Source organism: Schistosoma haematobium, chromosome 2 (assembly GCF_000699445.3).
Source record: "Schistosoma haematobium chromosome 2, whole genome shotgun sequence".
Taxonomy (NCBI): domain Eukaryota; kingdom Metazoa; phylum Platyhelminthes; class Trematoda; order Strigeidida; family Schistosomatidae; genus Schistosoma; species Schistosoma haematobium.
The window spans coordinates 22777268-22795801 of NC_067197.1; the positions used below are offsets into that span (position 1 = coordinate 22777268).

Below are 18534 nucleotides of genomic sequence, written 5' to 3' on the forward strand. Positions count from 1 at the left end.
TTACAATACCTGCACACAAATATACAAACATGCCTCATATAAATCACCTTGACCGGAATGACAGTGACTTGGCCAGACCTCTTTTTGATTGATCGCACCCAATAATCTTGCTTTGTTTCTTTGTACTGGTTAAACTTGGGTTAATTTTATGTGGTTATTTATTCTCTGAAGAAGTGGCTTAGACAGAGTTGTGAAACATCAGAAAATTTAGAAACTTGTTCTTTTTTACTCATTGAGATATTGCAAATCTATTATTTTTATATATATCAAAATGTTTATTTAATTTGTGTTTAAGAATGACCAATCAGCTTGGCAGATTTTCCTTTATAAACTAATAAGATTTATCAGAAGTGGTTTTGTGGGGATTTTAGTCTCATACCGGGACGAAATAACCGTCAAGTGCTTCCAGGTTTTCTATGTTTGTCTAGCATCAACTGATGCATGCATTCAACTATAATAAGATTTATTTGTGTGCTTTATTAATAATTTATCTAATATGATATATTATGTGGTTATGAGTTTTCAACTTTTAAAATGATTTAGTTTCTGTAGTTTGGAAAATAAAAATATTTGAAAATTAGTGTCATATTCATTTATATTATGAAACGAATTAATTAAATATTGATCTGGTGTTATTTATGTTTGTTTAGACTATGTAGATACTTACATAAATTAGAACTGAATCATCCTAAAGATTATTTTAAAATGAGCAAGTTATCTTTAGTAACAAGTTATTAATCATAAGGTTTTGAAAAGTCATCATTCCTTGAGAACTTGCACACATGTAAGAAGTGAATGTGATAATTCTTATTCTGAGTTTATTATTAAGAAAATATTGAAATTATATCTGAACAAACGAATATAGGGGGTAAAGTAAAGATCACATCGCATTTTAATGCAAATCATTGCAAAAAATGACCACTGAAGTTTCAGTAATGAAGTTTCATAAAATAGAGAGACGACTAATAAACATTATTATAATCATTATATGGTATCATAAGAAAGAAACTTGTAAATTGAGAAACAAAGCCTATAGTGGTTAGTCGAGTCACCAAATTTTTTTTTACCAAAATCAGTAACCAGCTACTTGATATCCATTGAACAAGAGATATTTAAGTGGAATAGATTATTTTAATCTAAAATTAGTTTTTATTAGGAAAATGTGACATTCCTATTCCCCCTTATTAGCCACTATTAAATGGAATTTTATCTTTATTATGTTTATTTAGATCATAACCCATAGTTTTAAACCCTTTTTAATACGAAAAAGTGAAAAGAATTAATATGAAATCATTCACAACCAACCAGTTATTTAACAAATGTTATATAAGTACATCAATAACGCTACCATAGTACTTTAGAAAAACAAAAGAGTATAATTGATAGAGAATAATCATTTGAACTAGAATAAAGTAAACGTAACATAAGAAGTAGATCGTAGTGAATAATACGATTTAACAAAGAATAACTTTATGAACCGATAAATCATAATTGATAATCTCTGTTTCACAATGTTCTTCATAAGTATCCAATAAAGTATACTGATGTACAGATGATAATAGAACTCATCATTTATTCTAATATTCAATCATTAAAATCTCAACTTAATTATTTCATTTCATAAATAATAAGGAAACCATGAAAACATAAAGGCTGATTGTTATGTTGTTTTCTTTTTTGTATTTTCAGTACCCAATGTTTATAAGTACATGTTCATTCATAGAATCAATATTATAGTGAATTACTTCGATTAAAATCAATCAGATTTTTTTTTAGAAAAAAAAAGAAAGAGCTACAATGTAAATAATAATTTTACACATACAAAATATACATTTATGAGAATATTTATTTGAAGAATTATAATCTTAATAATGAAAGACTAACTTCTTTTACTTTATATTTACTTCTATATTTATCAAAATAGATTATTTTCATGTAATAACATGTATTTAGAAGAAAAAAGATTTCTGGTAAAAAGAAATCGATTTATCAAAAGAATTACAATAGAAATATTAAATTGTATAAAATACAAACGATGAGACTATAATTTATGGATGACCTTCAAGCGACTCTAGACTAACCTTGAGAATGTTCACCTACTTGCTAGGGCTAAATGAGGGTTATAAAGAAGTTTGAAGAATAAGGATTATGATTTACAGTTGATGGTTAAGGTTAGGAATTAGATTTAGAGTTTTCATCATGAACTGACGTCAGTGATAATGCCAAAACTTTATTTAACCAAACGGGTGAATGAATTTCGCACCAAAATTGAAGACCTGTTAACGTTGGTTCGTCTATATATATTAGTCTCGCCATACAAACAATTAAAGTGATAATCAGATAATATGCATAAATATATACATTGATTAAATCTAAAAGTTTACATTAGTAATTCGTGAAGTATGGCATGCACATCAAATTGCTCCTAAATGCCCTGGTACGGACGAGAGTGGGGAGAGTCCGCTCTCTCTCTCGAAATGCTCCCACACGGCCACGCATATATAGCCTCTGCCAGGGAAGCCTTTTCGTGACGGGGGTGTTGTTTACGAATTTGAGAGGACAAAAAGTGAATGTCCAGCGCTTTAACCGGGTTGGTGGACATGAAGAGTCCACCTAGGGGAGTTAGAAAACCCAGATTCCATGCCAATAGTCCGTATGGGCTCCAGTACTCTGGGAGAACAAATGGCGCATGAACCAATCGTTGGTCACCGGCTTCCATGGGACTGCATCTCCTTACGATGCTCCATTGCCTCGCGGACCGGAGCTTCAGGTCGAAGGCTCCGGGTGTGGCTCTCCTAAGAAAACCACCTGTTTCGGTTCGGACACCCGGGCAGTATCACAGCCCTCACACAAATCAAATGAGATTTGTGTGGCTCATATGTATCCGGTGCCCCCTTGCACCAGTATTTATGTGTTCAAATAAATAAATAAAATAATCTAAAATTATTTGTAGTGAACTATTCTATCCAATAAGAACATGAAGTTATAAAATAATTATTTGACAATATATCAATCTGGGACTTATCGTGATACACTTCGAATTCGATTAAAAAGTTTTTATGTGATTTCGCTGTCACTGTTAAAAAACATCATTGGAAATCTTTAGAAATCATGTTGTATAACTGCTTTGCTGTTTCATAGTTTCCCAGAATCAAATACATAAATGATATTCCTAGATGATATTGCCGATCAGAAGTTGTACACACAGTGAATTGGTAGTTGAGAATTATAAGAAATGATAAAATATGAAAAGTCAAAGTCAACAGTTTTATTTGCCTCGCTTTATTCTTGAGATTTTTATGGTCCCCATCACGACACTTAATAAGTTTGAAAAGAATTATTTTCAAATGAATTGTTTACATTTCATAAATTCCCTGAAAGCTTTTCCAGATTTTCATTAAAAAAACCTTCATAGGTAAGTGTATAAACTAATTAGACAGGAGTCGCATATACATTAACCAATATATTTAATCTACAAAAAGTTGATTTAATGAATCGGATCACAAAATTGTATTTGTTAGTAAATTCAGTATGCCATTGATCACCATAAATGACTGCAATTAATACGGCAGTAACAGTTGTAAAATAGCATTAATGGCCATGTTATATTCAAGCAAATAATTGGTGATAACGTATCCTCTTTAAAAATCCTTTAATTTACTAATGCGTTCTAATCCTAAGCAATTATCTTAATTTCCTTACAACTTTCCCTTCACCCAGTAAAATGAATGTCAAATACATAGAACATTTGTCCACAAAAAGAGAAATACAAAAATTCTAACAAATACCTTATGTCTAGCTTATGCATTATATAACGTAAAAGTTGTATAAATAGATCTAATGGATAATTGTTGTGCCTAACCGTCAGCTACTGTTTCGAAATGTCTCTGGAATTTAATTAAAATATTTGCCATTAAAATTCATATACTATTATGAAATATTTTGTAGCAGTTTCTAACCTGTGGTGCTACGAACGAAAAATCTGTGAGAATAACTAATTTTTTGTTGGTTTATGCAAAATGACAGAGCGACTTCACAAAATACGAAAACCAAACATTAAATACATCACTCGCATATCTTCCCTCAGTTTTCATATACGTGCCTCATAACTCTTCCAATTCTGTCGTCAGTAAAATCACTCTCCATTTCCTCTCGAGTTGTCTTCAATTCAATCTTCTGCCGACAGACATTCTACTGCCGACTACTGCTACACATTACTTATATCTCTAAGCATAAGTAGCATGTACCACAGTGGCAAGATTATGTTATTGTATTCAAGCATAAAGTACTAAATAAAGTGATTATCATTATCATCCTAAGACAAAATATATAAGATTGATACATGACTGAAGAACAGAATTATATAATCTATTTCACATAAACACTTAACACTTTAGTTGATTATAAAAAGGAAAGTTAACGTGACAGTTTACAGTGCCATTCTGAAAAAGTCGTTTGTCAATCTCTTAACAACAACTAATCAATATTCATGATTGAATCACCAATTTAAAAGGAGGTAATTCAATTTTTTTACTTGCATTATATATAAAGATAATCTTGAAGACAAGAAAATTTAACAACATGCAATGCGGTATTACATCATAAAATATTATGTCCATCATTTGAATATCGAAAATAATTTTTTACCAATATACACTTATAAAATGAAAGTAAGAAATATCCTTATAAACGACCAACATAAAAACATTTCACTTGTGAATGAAGTTATTTTTTCAAAACAGAAGTCAGAATAACGCTGATTGATTACTACCGATAGCTAATGTTGTGTTTATTTAGTTCTTAATACTTATGGAATTCTGCCGACCGATATCTATTAATGACCACTTATCTAATTGATCTGACATCAAGTGATATGGATTAGAATTACATAGTGATCAATATTTGCCCAGAGATTGTAAATCCAACCTGTTGACAAGTTTCGACAATAATGAAACCTTGGTGCAGGTTTTCGTGCAAATAGCCTTTAAATAACTAATATCGGAGATTTGAGTTTTATGTCTAAACTTCTACTCTGATGATTAAACTCAGTAAATGGATAAATTTAATTTAATTTAGCAATTTTCAGATGAATCTTTATATATTGTTTATTTCTCATATTGTAATGAAAACTGTTTTTAGTGGATTTCAATTTAAAAGATTGTATAGCATCCCAAGAGTCCTATGTATCAGACCCATTTTTCTAGAAATCAATATATTTAGTTTCCAAAATAAATTTTCTTTTCCAACTCACATAGATGGGTTACTCTTATAGTTCATAAATCTGTTACTATTTACATTCCCGAGTACAGTAATCTTATTGTTGGCAATTATATTTTATTATTTACACACTGTTATTCATAACTTGTATATTTTGCATTAATTTAAGTGTTTACTTAATAACAATTATTGATGACAAGTTTGTACATCTGTTTCTCTGTATGAGATTCTGTCAGCTTACCAGTTATTGTGAAGTAAGGTGTGAATTTAGTGGTTACTTAATACTAATCCACTAAAGTATGTTTGTTAAAATTCCAGTTTGTTAGTTTTGTTTCAGTCAGTCAGTAAGCCACAACGTTGAACCAGGCACATATATACATTGATCCAAATTGCTATACCTCATTAGTCTTGAATGCTGTTAGAGGTAGGAGGGCAGTCATTACTTCCCGGTTGCCCACACCGTGGAAGGGTTCTTCTGGAGGTACCTGAAAAGAAACCTGGGTTAAAGGTGGTCTTAATGACCTGAGAGCGTGACTGCAGTGCCCAAGGAACAACTGCCTGAAACCGGTTACACACGACCTTTTGTGAGTAGTTTTCGTGTTAGCTCAGTACTTATTAGGACCTTACCGCCGGAGATTCGTGGGATAATTCGAGTTATGCACTTTTAGGGTCGGCCTTTTCTAACCGCACACCTCCTTGTGGGAAGGCAGCATTGCTTTTATGCTGGTCAGCAGTACAACTTCGCCTTCGGACCTTGGGTTTTTGCTGCTTTTAATCTTGCCGTTCTTCAACCGACCTCTCTTGTATGGTAGCACGTTGAGGAACGATTGTTTCAGCCAGTATAGCTGGATTGGTTTATCACGACAGCCAAGCCCAACCACCACATCAAGGTAGCAACAAGGGTCGGGTAGTTTTGTATACTCTCTTATTAAATAACCACATCTCGAAGACTTCATATGTGACCTTTTATTGATGCCATTTACAAAATATAAATTCGTACTGTAACTCTTAATAATACGTAACTGATGTAATTCACTGTTAGATATATACGCCTTGATAATAAATAGGTTGAAGAGTAGTCGTTTGACTGCATTTTGTATTTTCCATTCACTATATGTTGGGCACGTAGATTGTAAGTAGTATTACATTTGCAAAATGAAAACAGTTTATTATTGAATCTATAACGTTGAAAGTGGAACTTTTAGGATATCCGAGAAAAAATACATAGAATCTTGTTTTTAGAAATACAGTAAATAAAATTTTAACAAGAGCTTACTAATCAATAGATACTTGCAAGATACAAAGTGAGCTTTAAAAAGACTTTGTAATTGGAGATCAATAAATAATGTGACATGAATAATTTAATAAAAGCTGTTGTCGTCAATTATTATGCATAAACTGTTCCAGAATAGTTTGTTGGTTAATTTCAATAATTACTCCTAAAAACTATTACCAAAGCTGGTAAATGCCCAAAACAATTTGGTATGTAATTATGAGTTCAAGAAATGATAAGAACTATAAGATTGTTTCTAATTATGTAAATGTAATAAATTTATGTATCTATACTAATCTTCAAATAAAACTCAGGTTGTCATATCATACTGATATTTGTTCAAGGTCTAAGCTTAATCAATGAAGTCTAAATGTAGAAGTTATCATGAAAGTCTCTCTTCCAAGCGTTTAATGTTATAATTTACCATGACAATATGAATACATTTCGTAAGGGGAGATATATAAGTCAGATATATATAGCACTTACCTAAGTCAGAAACTTCTCGAACAACTAAACTGGTCAAAAACTCAATCAGCGTGTTATTATTTTCATGTAAATAAACCAGTGAATTTGCTAATTCTTCTTTGAGTTTAACAGATATTAATAACGATTCTAACCAATTCGTTAACAATAAACTATTATTTAGTACAAGCTGAAATGAATGAAGGATTTAAAAAATAAAATATAAATCATACAACATTCATAGAATAAGATAAACAATACATGTTTACTTACTGTAAGTATATACCATACAGTATAATTTCGGTTACCAGACAATTTTTTTTAAAGTAATTTGAACCAAAAAAACTATTTCGTATATTCGGAAACATTTTATTGGTTGAAGTAATTAGTTTGGACAGATTCAAGGCTGTCAGATTTTTGTCTATAGCTGGTATAGTTTAGTAATTAAAATAAGAAAGTGACAAAACGTAATGAGCGATTGTTTTTCGAAAGTCTCTTAAATATTCACTTCTATTTTTGGCTTCACAATATAACGAATCTACGTTTTCTTACTCTATATTTAAAAAGGTAACTCATTAAAATTGTAAATACGTGCTTACAAGATATACTTCCCTGCATTATGACTAAATAAATTTCTATTGTCCATCAATGATACTGATAATATATTTGTGCTGTTGAAGTGTCGTAATCCACTGTTAAACAGTAAGCTTTTTTATTATAAACGAACAGAGAAAAATTCAAAGTCAGCCTGTAATAATCAAGATTTCTATCATTCATGTTACGGTCGATTATAAATCTACTTAAATTGAGTATTATCATCATCATAGTCAAGGTATAATAAAGTGATCACAGAAATGTGTTATGTATTACAAAAACAATTATTTTACACAAAGGAAATGATAGAACTACAGATTTGGGTATGATGAATAACCAGTTGTCAAAAGGCATATTTATCGTAATTGACATGAACAGATCAAATTAAATGTGTATATTTTACATTAGTTATAAACATTCATTTCAACACGAATTTCTGTTTTTGTCAGAAAAATTAGTATTTCAAAACATTGAAATAAATCAGAACAAATAAAGACTAACCGTTCTTAAAGGCCAATAATTGCACAATGGTAATACACCAAGTGATTGATAGCGTGCACGAATACGTAATTGTGGAAAATTTGTCTGATCTGTTATTCCATTATTATAAGAATGATTATGTAATAGGTTTAATGATGAAGAATTGAGCTTATTTAGTTTTGCAGAATTTAATTTATCAAATTGTTGAGAATCTGTGTAAGTTATATCGAAACTACTGAGTAAATTGTCTTGACTTGAAGAATTTTCGACGGGAGGTTGTAAAGTTAACCATGTCTGAATGTCAGTACGACTAGATATTTCGGTAACGGGTATTGTGATGTAACCTATTAATAAAAATAATAATAATCAATAAAAAAAGGACAAACTTATTCATCTATACAGACAACAAACTTGATAAATAATAGTGACTAACATAACTCAGCGATTTAATTTATAGTGATTTATCATTTTGAAAATATAGTCAGTCAGTCAGCTACAACGTAGGACCAGGCACATATGTGCATCGGTCCAGGTTGCCATACCGCATTGAAAATATAGCTACTTGGTCTAATTATTACTGTGATATTATATTGAAAACTACCTCAATATTTTAGTGTTTGTCATTACTACAAATTATTCATGATATTTGATGAGTTGATTCCAGGAAAATTTCAGAAGAGTAGGTAAGGATTAAGTGTGATAATCAGGTTATAATTTAATTAGCAAGTATTTGGCCTACAAAAACAATACATTACATTGAGCTCAATGTTAAATAAGACATCTTATTTCTGTGTTAATGATTTGTAAATAAATGTGTAATTCAATTTTAAATTAATTGTATTCTGTTGTTGTTGTCGATATTTTTGACTAAGATTTGATCAGTCTTGATCGGCAAATGTACATCCTGTCCAAATCGCTTTGATTGTCATTTATAATGTTTCATTTAGGATGATCTTTGAACAATTCGAACATATGAACAGTTAAACTTTGGTCATATTCTATAATTGTGTATCACCTGTCAATCAGTGTTCTTTTAACGATTTTTTACAACTTCAATATGTTTATTACAGATCCATAACAAATTTCTGACAATATTTAATTTTTATGATGGAATCAAACTTGAGAGCTTCACGTCTGATGGTAGGCATCGTAAACTATTAAGCCATGTCTAGTCCTAATCCAGAGGTTCACATTCTTGAATTCAGTTACTTGGTGATATATAGAGTGTAATTTTTTCAATAAGTTGAAAAGCTACGATTAACTATGATAGCTTATAAGTATTTTTTACGTAATAAATAGAAAAATAAAATAAACGTCTTACCAATTAATTGATTTTGAGTTTTTCTGTTCTTTTTCAAGCTTAATCTCGACGCCCCAATCCGTCTTGAATCTCTACTGGTTGACCCACCTTCTCGATATAAACTGATTGTCATTACAGAAACATTTGGAAGATTACTAAAATTAAATAGTTAAGTTATAACATGAGTGGACCCATAACATTAGTGTTGTTCAGGTGTAAAACAGATGTCCAATCGATTTTAAAGATTTTCATTAACACTGTGACAAATTTAAGTAATCATCTTTGACTTATGAAGCAAGTTAAGTAAAATGTATAAAGACTACAGTTATTTAATTAAATAAAGAATAAATAACTAGTGACCAGTTAGCATCAGATTTATTGGTTTCACATCGAAATACAGTTCAGTTGACTCAAATTTAACATTAGATTATTGTAACGAAACAATTGATTTGTGTAAGTATTTCAGTGACAGAGATAATTGAATCAACAGTTTAGACGCGAAATACAAAATAGATCTTCCACTTAAAGTTTTACGAAAAATTAGTGGCATGACAAAATATAGGAACGAACTTGGAGGAATTGGATAGTGACCCTTAGAAATGCTTGAATATTGTTAACTAGTGTCAGAATAGATAATGAAAACGTTTGGTTTTAACTTTTAAAAAATTAAGATCATTTTACTCCTTTACCACAGTTTTTGAAATTCTAAAATGCACTTTTCGAGAAAGACAATCAAAGCTTCACGATCGAATCAAACTGGTTAGAGAACAAACACCTTGAAAATCCTTATTCTGGAATAAAGCATTTCCCACCATCTTAAAATTAAAATGTACTTAATGTTTCTATATGACCGACGAGTTTTTCTAGTTCACTTTCGAACGAACGGAAAACAAATCACTTTTTAAGGGTTTCTTTTATCTACACTGTTGTCACCGAAACAACATTATCTCGTTTATTTTGACGTTATATTTGACTTATTTCCTCACTATAATCCTATAAAATAGTTCTCTGAAGCAGTCTCATTTAATGTGATTACGTTATTTCTACATTTTCTTCCAAATCACAAAGCATGAGATTGACACCCAACATACATATTTGAACTGTGCACTGTTATCTTAAAATCCCATTTCGAAAACAAGCTGGGTTGATACCCATATTCGATTAGTTATCAAAAGACAGAAGCACTTGTGATCTGACTGAATATATTGATATAGAATAGCAGTTGTCATTTTATGTGAATAACATTTAGCCGGTAAGGTTTCCTAACGAGTTACACATCAGATAACAGACAATGAATCAGATAGATATGAAGATGGATTTCACAAAATAAGTAAAAACAACTAGATGACCTTAACCAATGAAAAGAGTAATTATTCTAGAAACGTAATTACTATTAATAAGATTACAATAAATATTCAATATTAATCAATAACATACTTTAAATCAAAATCTTCCGCCCAAAATATGCCTGAAACAGCTGTCTTACTGGTAGTACGCGCATACAAAGTTCGATCCAAACAAATATCACAGTAGTAACTTTGAAAAAAGGATGTTCAAGAAAATAATCAAATCTGTATTACGTTTTGTTATAATATAAAATAAAACCAGTAATTAAATTATAGACTACAATAGTGAAATCATACATCATATACTGAAATATAATGCCTATGTTGAGTCCTTAGTAGAAAGTTTTTTTAATGTAAACACATGGTTTTTTCGACATTTAGAAACACAATAGAAACAGGTACAGAAACTAGAGCAAATACATTTTCACTGGCATACTCTCTATACGTTTGTATTATTTTGTACGCCCTCCGTTTATTTTTAGCCCAAATATTTGATTGTAGTGTTTCTAGATGACAATACTCCTTAACTCAGATGTCTAACATGTACATCTTCATTCGGATGATGAATTACATACTAAACTCAATAGATGAATGGGAAAAAGTCAACCTTTGATAGACAATGTTTTTTTTTAAAGAAAAAAAAAATAATTGTTATTGTATTAACACAAACAAGAAAAGAGCGCAAAACAGAGAAAACCGAATCCCTCAAGAATGGAATTTTTAACAAATGTTGAACCCTGTGAAACCTCAATATGAACATCGGAATGATTTGATAATATTATCAGTAATATAAATTTCTATTTTTTTCTAAATTATCACATGTACTTTAGATGAAACACTACTTCGGGTATATCTGATGAGAAATTCGTATGTTTACTAATTTTACAACCATTTTGAATTAGTGATATATATCGCGTAAGTCTCTTTGGTACACCACATTAACTCTTATGATGAAAGTTAATGTTGAGTAAATTATTTTACTATTTCAACGTGACATAAAAAAGTGAGAATAAAACTTTAGAAGATAATCTACTGAACTTTTATCTACAAATCAGTATGTTCTCAATATTGTGCGACCATCCCTCATTCATTAAAGTGAATAACTGTCTCACATCAGTCATGGTTTAATTTCACGAGTCATAGCTTCTCAATAGAACTCTAGTAATCGGATCTGAAAGTTATTCATCAGTGTGCATATGATTATTATTTATACAAGAATTTTGTGGAGATTATTGGATTTTCTTAGTTTACATGAGAGACTGATCTTGGCAAAGCAACCACTGAAAACCAGACAAAGCTGGACGGCTGTTTTGTACTGGTAGAATTACTAATTTGAATTAAATTTGTGAAATCGTAGAGACAATTTCTAATAAAAATTATAATGATACCGATTCTAGAGTTGGGACAATGTGAATTCATAAGTATCAGTGACGGTTTTTGCCTAGTTAAGGTATTAATGTCAAAATGTTCAAAGTTAAATCACAAAAGTGAGCTTTAAAAAGTTTCAGAGCAAGGTGTACGGTTAAGCGAAATGGAAATGGACATTTTCGGTTAACTACTTTCAATAAATGAATGAATTTGATAAAACTCGGATGTTCTGTGTCTATCACTATCCTACGAATTGCAATGATAAACAACAATTAGCGAGATTATTCCTTTAAAACCCAGTGGATGTCCCACATTTATCAGCCTTCCTTATGTACACATGAATTTTTCATAGTCGTTGTCAGAGGAATAAGGGACTAATGCACGTTTAACTGAATCGTAAACCATATGACGCTGTAAAATGTAAATTATCTATACGCTCTTCTTTTCAGTGATAAAATTACTCCTTTATCTACTTCACCTTCACGAAATATCAGTCAGTCAAGCGCAACGTAGAACATGGTAACTAAGTACAAAAAATGGATCCACCTTTGTCATTACAAACGATTTTGGGCCATCCCACTCAAAGTCTTTAACCATAGGTTACTATGATCATAAGGACCTCAACGAGGTAGTCTGCACCTAATTATACGACTCAGTTCATCATCCAGTGATTTAATGGATTGATACCATGTCATGGTTTTGTCACCTTTAGCTTTCTTCCGACGTACTCCTACACTAGATAAGATAGAGCGTCAAGGTAGGCGACGAGCATAACACATGTCGCAACTACCGTAATTGATGAAAACTCATTGCCTCATCAATCGATTTTCCATCTTTGCCTATTACCCTATCCCTTCATTTCTACTATTACTATACATCATAACAAATCTTTTTGAATGTTAGATAATTGGGAAACCAGGTAAATTGTGTTGAAATTCTCAAATAGTCTATTTTTATGAAGTAAAAATGAATTCGTTTCTTCAAATTTATGAAAAGGGCTTCATTAAAATAAAAGATTGGTTGTTTTTTGTTTGCTAAATTTATTTATCGTTGGATTTCAGTTTGATTTTTAATATGTATTATGTCATTCCGTGAAGACTAACGGACAATCTAAGAACGTCTTTAATGCAATTGAAATATGACAGAAGCAAGATGATGACCAAATAATTTATTTCTAGTAACACTTAGTTTAAGAATACAGGGTTTACTAGTTTGATGTGTTGAATAGATCAACCTCAACCACGAAAAGAAGCAAATTTCAGGGAATAAAATGAATCTGAAAAGAAAGATATATCATCTTTATAGTTAACACTAGGGATTGATCTTATTTAAGCAATCATTAAAACCAGAAAGTTGTGGACAGCTGTCTGATCCTAGTGTAGGACTCCTCGATGCTTACTGTCGAAGACACCCTTGAGGATCAAGCCTAGAGCCATAAGATCTTGCATGGAACCCTTTACCTTTAAGCCAGTGAGCTGACACTCAGTGGATTTCATGTCTAAATATATAATGAATTTGCAATATTCCACAAACACCTGATGTTATCGGTGGTTGACTATCTCATCTGTCCATGATTTTACCAATAAAATCTAATGATTATCACAATCAGTAACTGAAACAATTTACGTGTAAATACTTGTGGTGCCAGTTTTGATTTTTTCTAATTGTTTAAATATTTTTCTTGATACACATTAAAATATTATTGATCTAAGTGTTACAATTATTTTGAGAGTATAAGGAAACAAAGTTTGTAAACTCCTTATAAGAAATTCTGAGATTATATTTTATCATCTCCAAATAAATGTAAAGCCCTCTTTTTTGAAAGAAAAATGATTGACAGTTGGTGGGTAAACTATTTCTTTATTTAGTCTATGTGAAATAAAAAATGACTGAATTGATTTTTATTATTTTGGCGTTCATCTAGCCTTTCTCCAGTACATAAATTTCTTCATTTAAGAAAACTGTTATAAAAGTAAACTGGATAAAATGTAGTCTAAAATGGTTTACCTCAAATATGTACACTTCAAATCTATGTCTGGATGAAAAATCAATCAATTATAATTACAGGTTATGATTCAACCAAATGAAAGTAATTATTCATTTAAATTCCAATGTGATTGTATTATATTATGAAGTGGTGGGATAATATGTAACTAGGACACTAATACCCATCAAGAACTAAATAAATGAGAAATTGCAGTGAATTTTAAAAATATATGAAATATACAGGTATTTAACCAATGATGACTTTATACTGTTATACTTGTTTATTTGAAGTAAATTATGACCAATGTTGCGCTTAGAAAGTAGTGAGTCGTTAGTTATAACTGTAAAGCGATGTCAAACAGAACGTACAATCCATACCCATTAAACTTTGATTTAATCAACGTGATATACTATCTGAAATATGTCCAAGTCTTGAACCAGCCTAAAAACGTGTCAAATAAAGGGTATTACATCAATCATGAAAGTTTCTTATAGAAGATAAATAACTACAGTGACTATTGAAATTTATGAATAGATGTTCAAGAAATGTTGAACACGTCATAAGATATTTCAGATAATATAACTCTAGGTAATGTTGTGAAAATATGACTTCATAATTGCCTTTAATGATATTCTTTATGCTCAATTTATTATCGTCGCTAGTACCATAGATTCCATAAGTTATTGATATTTTGTGAAATATTGCATGTTGTTTTTGTTAGGTATGCAGAGAAATATGCCAATAATTATCGTGTTAAGTCGAATGGTGTCCTTGAACGTTAAATGGACATTTCCCATTGGTCGATGTTTGTTTTACTTGTTAAATATTGTGTAAATGTTGTTTTCTACTTTATGGTACAATGTGGTTTGTTTGGTTAGTATATAAATAGAGTATGTCTGAAATACAATGATTCATAACTCAGAGACTGTGACTTGCGTTCTGGACTCAACTGGCTGGGTTAGACAGGGAAGCAGGGCCAGTCAGGGCAATAGGTCGTCCTTACGTGTTTTCCGTGTCACTGTAATCGATCGATATAAACGCTGTTTATCATAACCTGCAGTCCACACGTTACAACAGTTTTTAAATGTATAGACTAAAATCAATTAGCTGCTGCTTGCCTCTCTTTTTAACTTCATTTCTTAGAAGGAAACACTCTACGGAATTCTGGAAATAATACTTTTATCTCCATATCACCAACTTAATAACTTTTAAAGATCATAAGACACACATCTGTTACTGTATCCTGTTTGTGGCCAGAAATACAACTTAAAAGATGAATTAAAATATATTACATACATTCGGGCAATGTGCAATTTGAAGAACGATACTATGTGACCGTCATCGATGACAGCTAATAGTGCATATCATTCTATGTACAGATTAATATTACTGTTATTATTTTAAGTATTACTACTTTCATTTTAAGAAGACATACTAAGTAGAAAAGATCAATTCTTTCTTTAACCAATGATGAACTGAATGTAACGAATAGAATCTGAAATGAAATCGAGAGTTAGTTTTGCTGATAAGTCAAAAACTACACAACGTTTCCCGACTTCCCGCATTTATCCAGCTAACATCAGCTCATGATGAAAACTCTCTATATTCGAAACTAATAATGATCTTGCAAAAACTTAAGGAAATAAAAAAGTCAACTCGGTTAAACTAAATATCAAAATTGAAAATCCAATTGTTTTTCTTTCTTTTACAAAAAATCAGACGAGAGAAAAGATAAGTTTAAATATTTAAAATGACCATACATGAATAAAATATTTCTTTAATTACTAAGTTACGAAAATGTTTTTAACTTATTATGTAAAATTAATGTGAACAAACAACTGTTTCGCTTTTTACTTTCAGTATACAGTCCGACATACATAAACTAGTATAATCATATATATATATATATATAACAATTATTCTAACAGTACCACAATTCTTATTACATTCTAGCCATTAAAAACATAATTCACTGGGTTTTGTATGCTTGTATTTCCCCATTGTTGTTTAAGACTGCAATTGATCAGTCTCTTGTTGGCAAATGTGTATCCTGTGCAAACTACCTCGATATTGCCTTAAGTCACAACCTTTATAAACAAGAATGGATAGTAGCTAGCAGTGGAATCCAGGATGCGCATTTCGTCTTATTTGGGACTTGTCAGCTGGATGTACCTGCATCCTAGAGTTGATGTTCACACCAGGACTCGAACAAGAGGTTGATCAAGTGCAGTCCTAAACAACAGTGAGAAGGTAGAAGCAAACAATACCAAGTGAATTAAACTTCATCCCATTGCACAAACACATGGCTATCAGGATTCATTAGCTAAGTAGACAACGCGATGCGTTTAAAGCAAAAGGTACTGAGCTCGAGTCCCGGAGTGAAAATTAACTCAGGTGCAGGTACATCCAGCTGATGATTCCCAAATAGGACGAAGAGCGGGTCCTCGATTCCACTACTAGCAACTATCCATCTTTACTTATTAAAAACATAATTTTAAAATATTACGCCTGTTAATTTTGCGACATTATATTATATAGGATTGATATATATTCATCCAAAATAAACTTAAACGGATATTTAAGTTTATTAAAACAAACTAACATGAATGTGATTAGGTGAACTTAGTTTTACTATTCCGGTGAGTCATTCGTAATATTAACAATGATTAAATTTGTAATATGAATGAAGAAGTTTTAAAGGTTCTATCACCAATAAATTATATATATATATATTCCGAGAGACAAACGGTAACTTTACGTTTCGGATTATGATATTCACGAGAGTGATATTCAACGTTACTGAACAATTTTACAAAAATCATATGCTTTTCAGGTAAATATAGAGTATAGGGACAAAATTTCAAAAACCATAACATTATTTACAGCTAGTTCTCACACAATCGCATAACACCAATTGTAAATGGATAACTCAGGTAAAACAAAACAATATTGTTGTAAAGTTTGAACAGGTTTTACATGACTAGTGAATCTAATAACGTCTTATACAAGTTATTGTGTATGTAAATCGAAAAATACAACAACATATAAATTCATTCTTATGGATACAGATGGTTTGAATTCACGACCAATAATAGGAACTCAATAAGTTTTTAAAAATCTCCACATTGTTCCTTGTTAGGGTTGTAATTTTCATCATGAACTAACATACGATGTGATGTAAAAGTGTTTTGTAGTCAATTAGATCAATGAATTTTCATTATAAATACAAGAGTCACCATCTATTTAGTTTGTCCATAAAATAGAGTGACACCATGTTACGGTAGGAATTTAGTGATAGAGTTGATTTCCCTGTTATATACAATCGACGGATACCAAAGTAAAGATTTGTTACATTAAGCATTATCCTTTTTACAGTATGGTAACTTTCCTTTATGACTTTAAACATCTTGCGAAGTATACAAATATATGTCTACTACTTCTTATACCGAAAACTCGCGTTCTTGTTTCTGGTTAGCTCCTCCCTGTGCTATAATTTTGCCTTTTTTTCGTTTACTGTTCTATCGTTCAGTTTAAAGGATATTATTTTAATTAAACTGTCTAAATTCCTTTGGATCGCAATTAAACTTCTTTGACTTTTACCTAGTGACAACTAAACCAAGAGAATAGATACAACTATCGACCATACTTCTTTAAAGCATCAAATGTTTTGCCAGATAACAGTGTGAATGGAAGGTATATAAATAATTGCGAATCGATTGAAGTTAGACATGTAAATGTTAGGATACTAACTTAGTAATATAAAGGACAAACGATGGCCTAGGTTTGATTCCCCGTGTTATTGTATTTATGTACTGTTGAGGAGTACTACACTTTTATACTGCTTTCTGGTTTTCAATGGTTATTTAACATAGATCAATCAGTTATGTAAGCTATAAACTTCAACAATTTACGCAAACCCATGATACATATAAGTTTTTATTTGCTGAAATTCCCTAAACGTGACACACACTACAAAAGTAATAACATATTATCGATGTTTCCTAAACAAAAACTACCTGAAACATAGAATCATGAGAACATAACATAATTAATCTTCTACTTAACGACTGGCTGAGAAACTTTTCAATATAAATAGTTAGATAACATAATAAAGTGAGTGATAATACACCATACTAACCATTGATTTTCTAAATGTTACTCATACCTTAAATTATTTTTATTTCAGGAAATAATTCCGAAGGTAACAATAAATAGTCAAAACATTTCTATTCAATTAAACAATAAAACAATCATTATCATTATAAATAATTGGCATATTAATGAATGTTAGATAAATTCAAAAGAATGGTGTACAATTTACCGGCGCTTTGGTGGGATATTTCTTGCTTCTAAAATTGATAATTTTAAGGAATTTTCCAGATGATATTCATTCTCCAAATTGGGTTTTGCTGTCCTTCGAAGACTGAAATTAAAATTTAAAAAATATGTTAAATGAGAATGAAATCATAATTTATCGTTCCTTAATTACCGCTAGATGTATTAGAAA

General features: G+C 30.7%; 1 protein-coding gene across 1 annotated transcript in view; it reads right to left on the bottom strand.

Annotated features, from left to right (window-relative positions):
* The window catches only part of RASAL2_4 (Ras GTPase-activating protein nGAP), a 68614-nt gene that overhangs the window by 40666 nt on the left and 9414 nt on the right, over positions 1-18534 (bottom strand). The window contains exons 2-6 of the mRNA XM_051214648.1: positions 18349-18450; positions 10764-10862; positions 9348-9481; positions 8048-8370; positions 6977-7142 (exon numbers count right to left, since the gene is read on the bottom strand). Of these exons, the coding sequence (XP_051067828.1) occupies positions 6977-7142; positions 8048-8370; positions 9348-9481; positions 10764-10862; positions 18349-18450 (824 nt within the window). The remainder of the gene's footprint in view (positions 1-6976; positions 7143-8047; positions 8371-9347; positions 9482-10763; positions 10863-18348; positions 18451-18534) is intronic.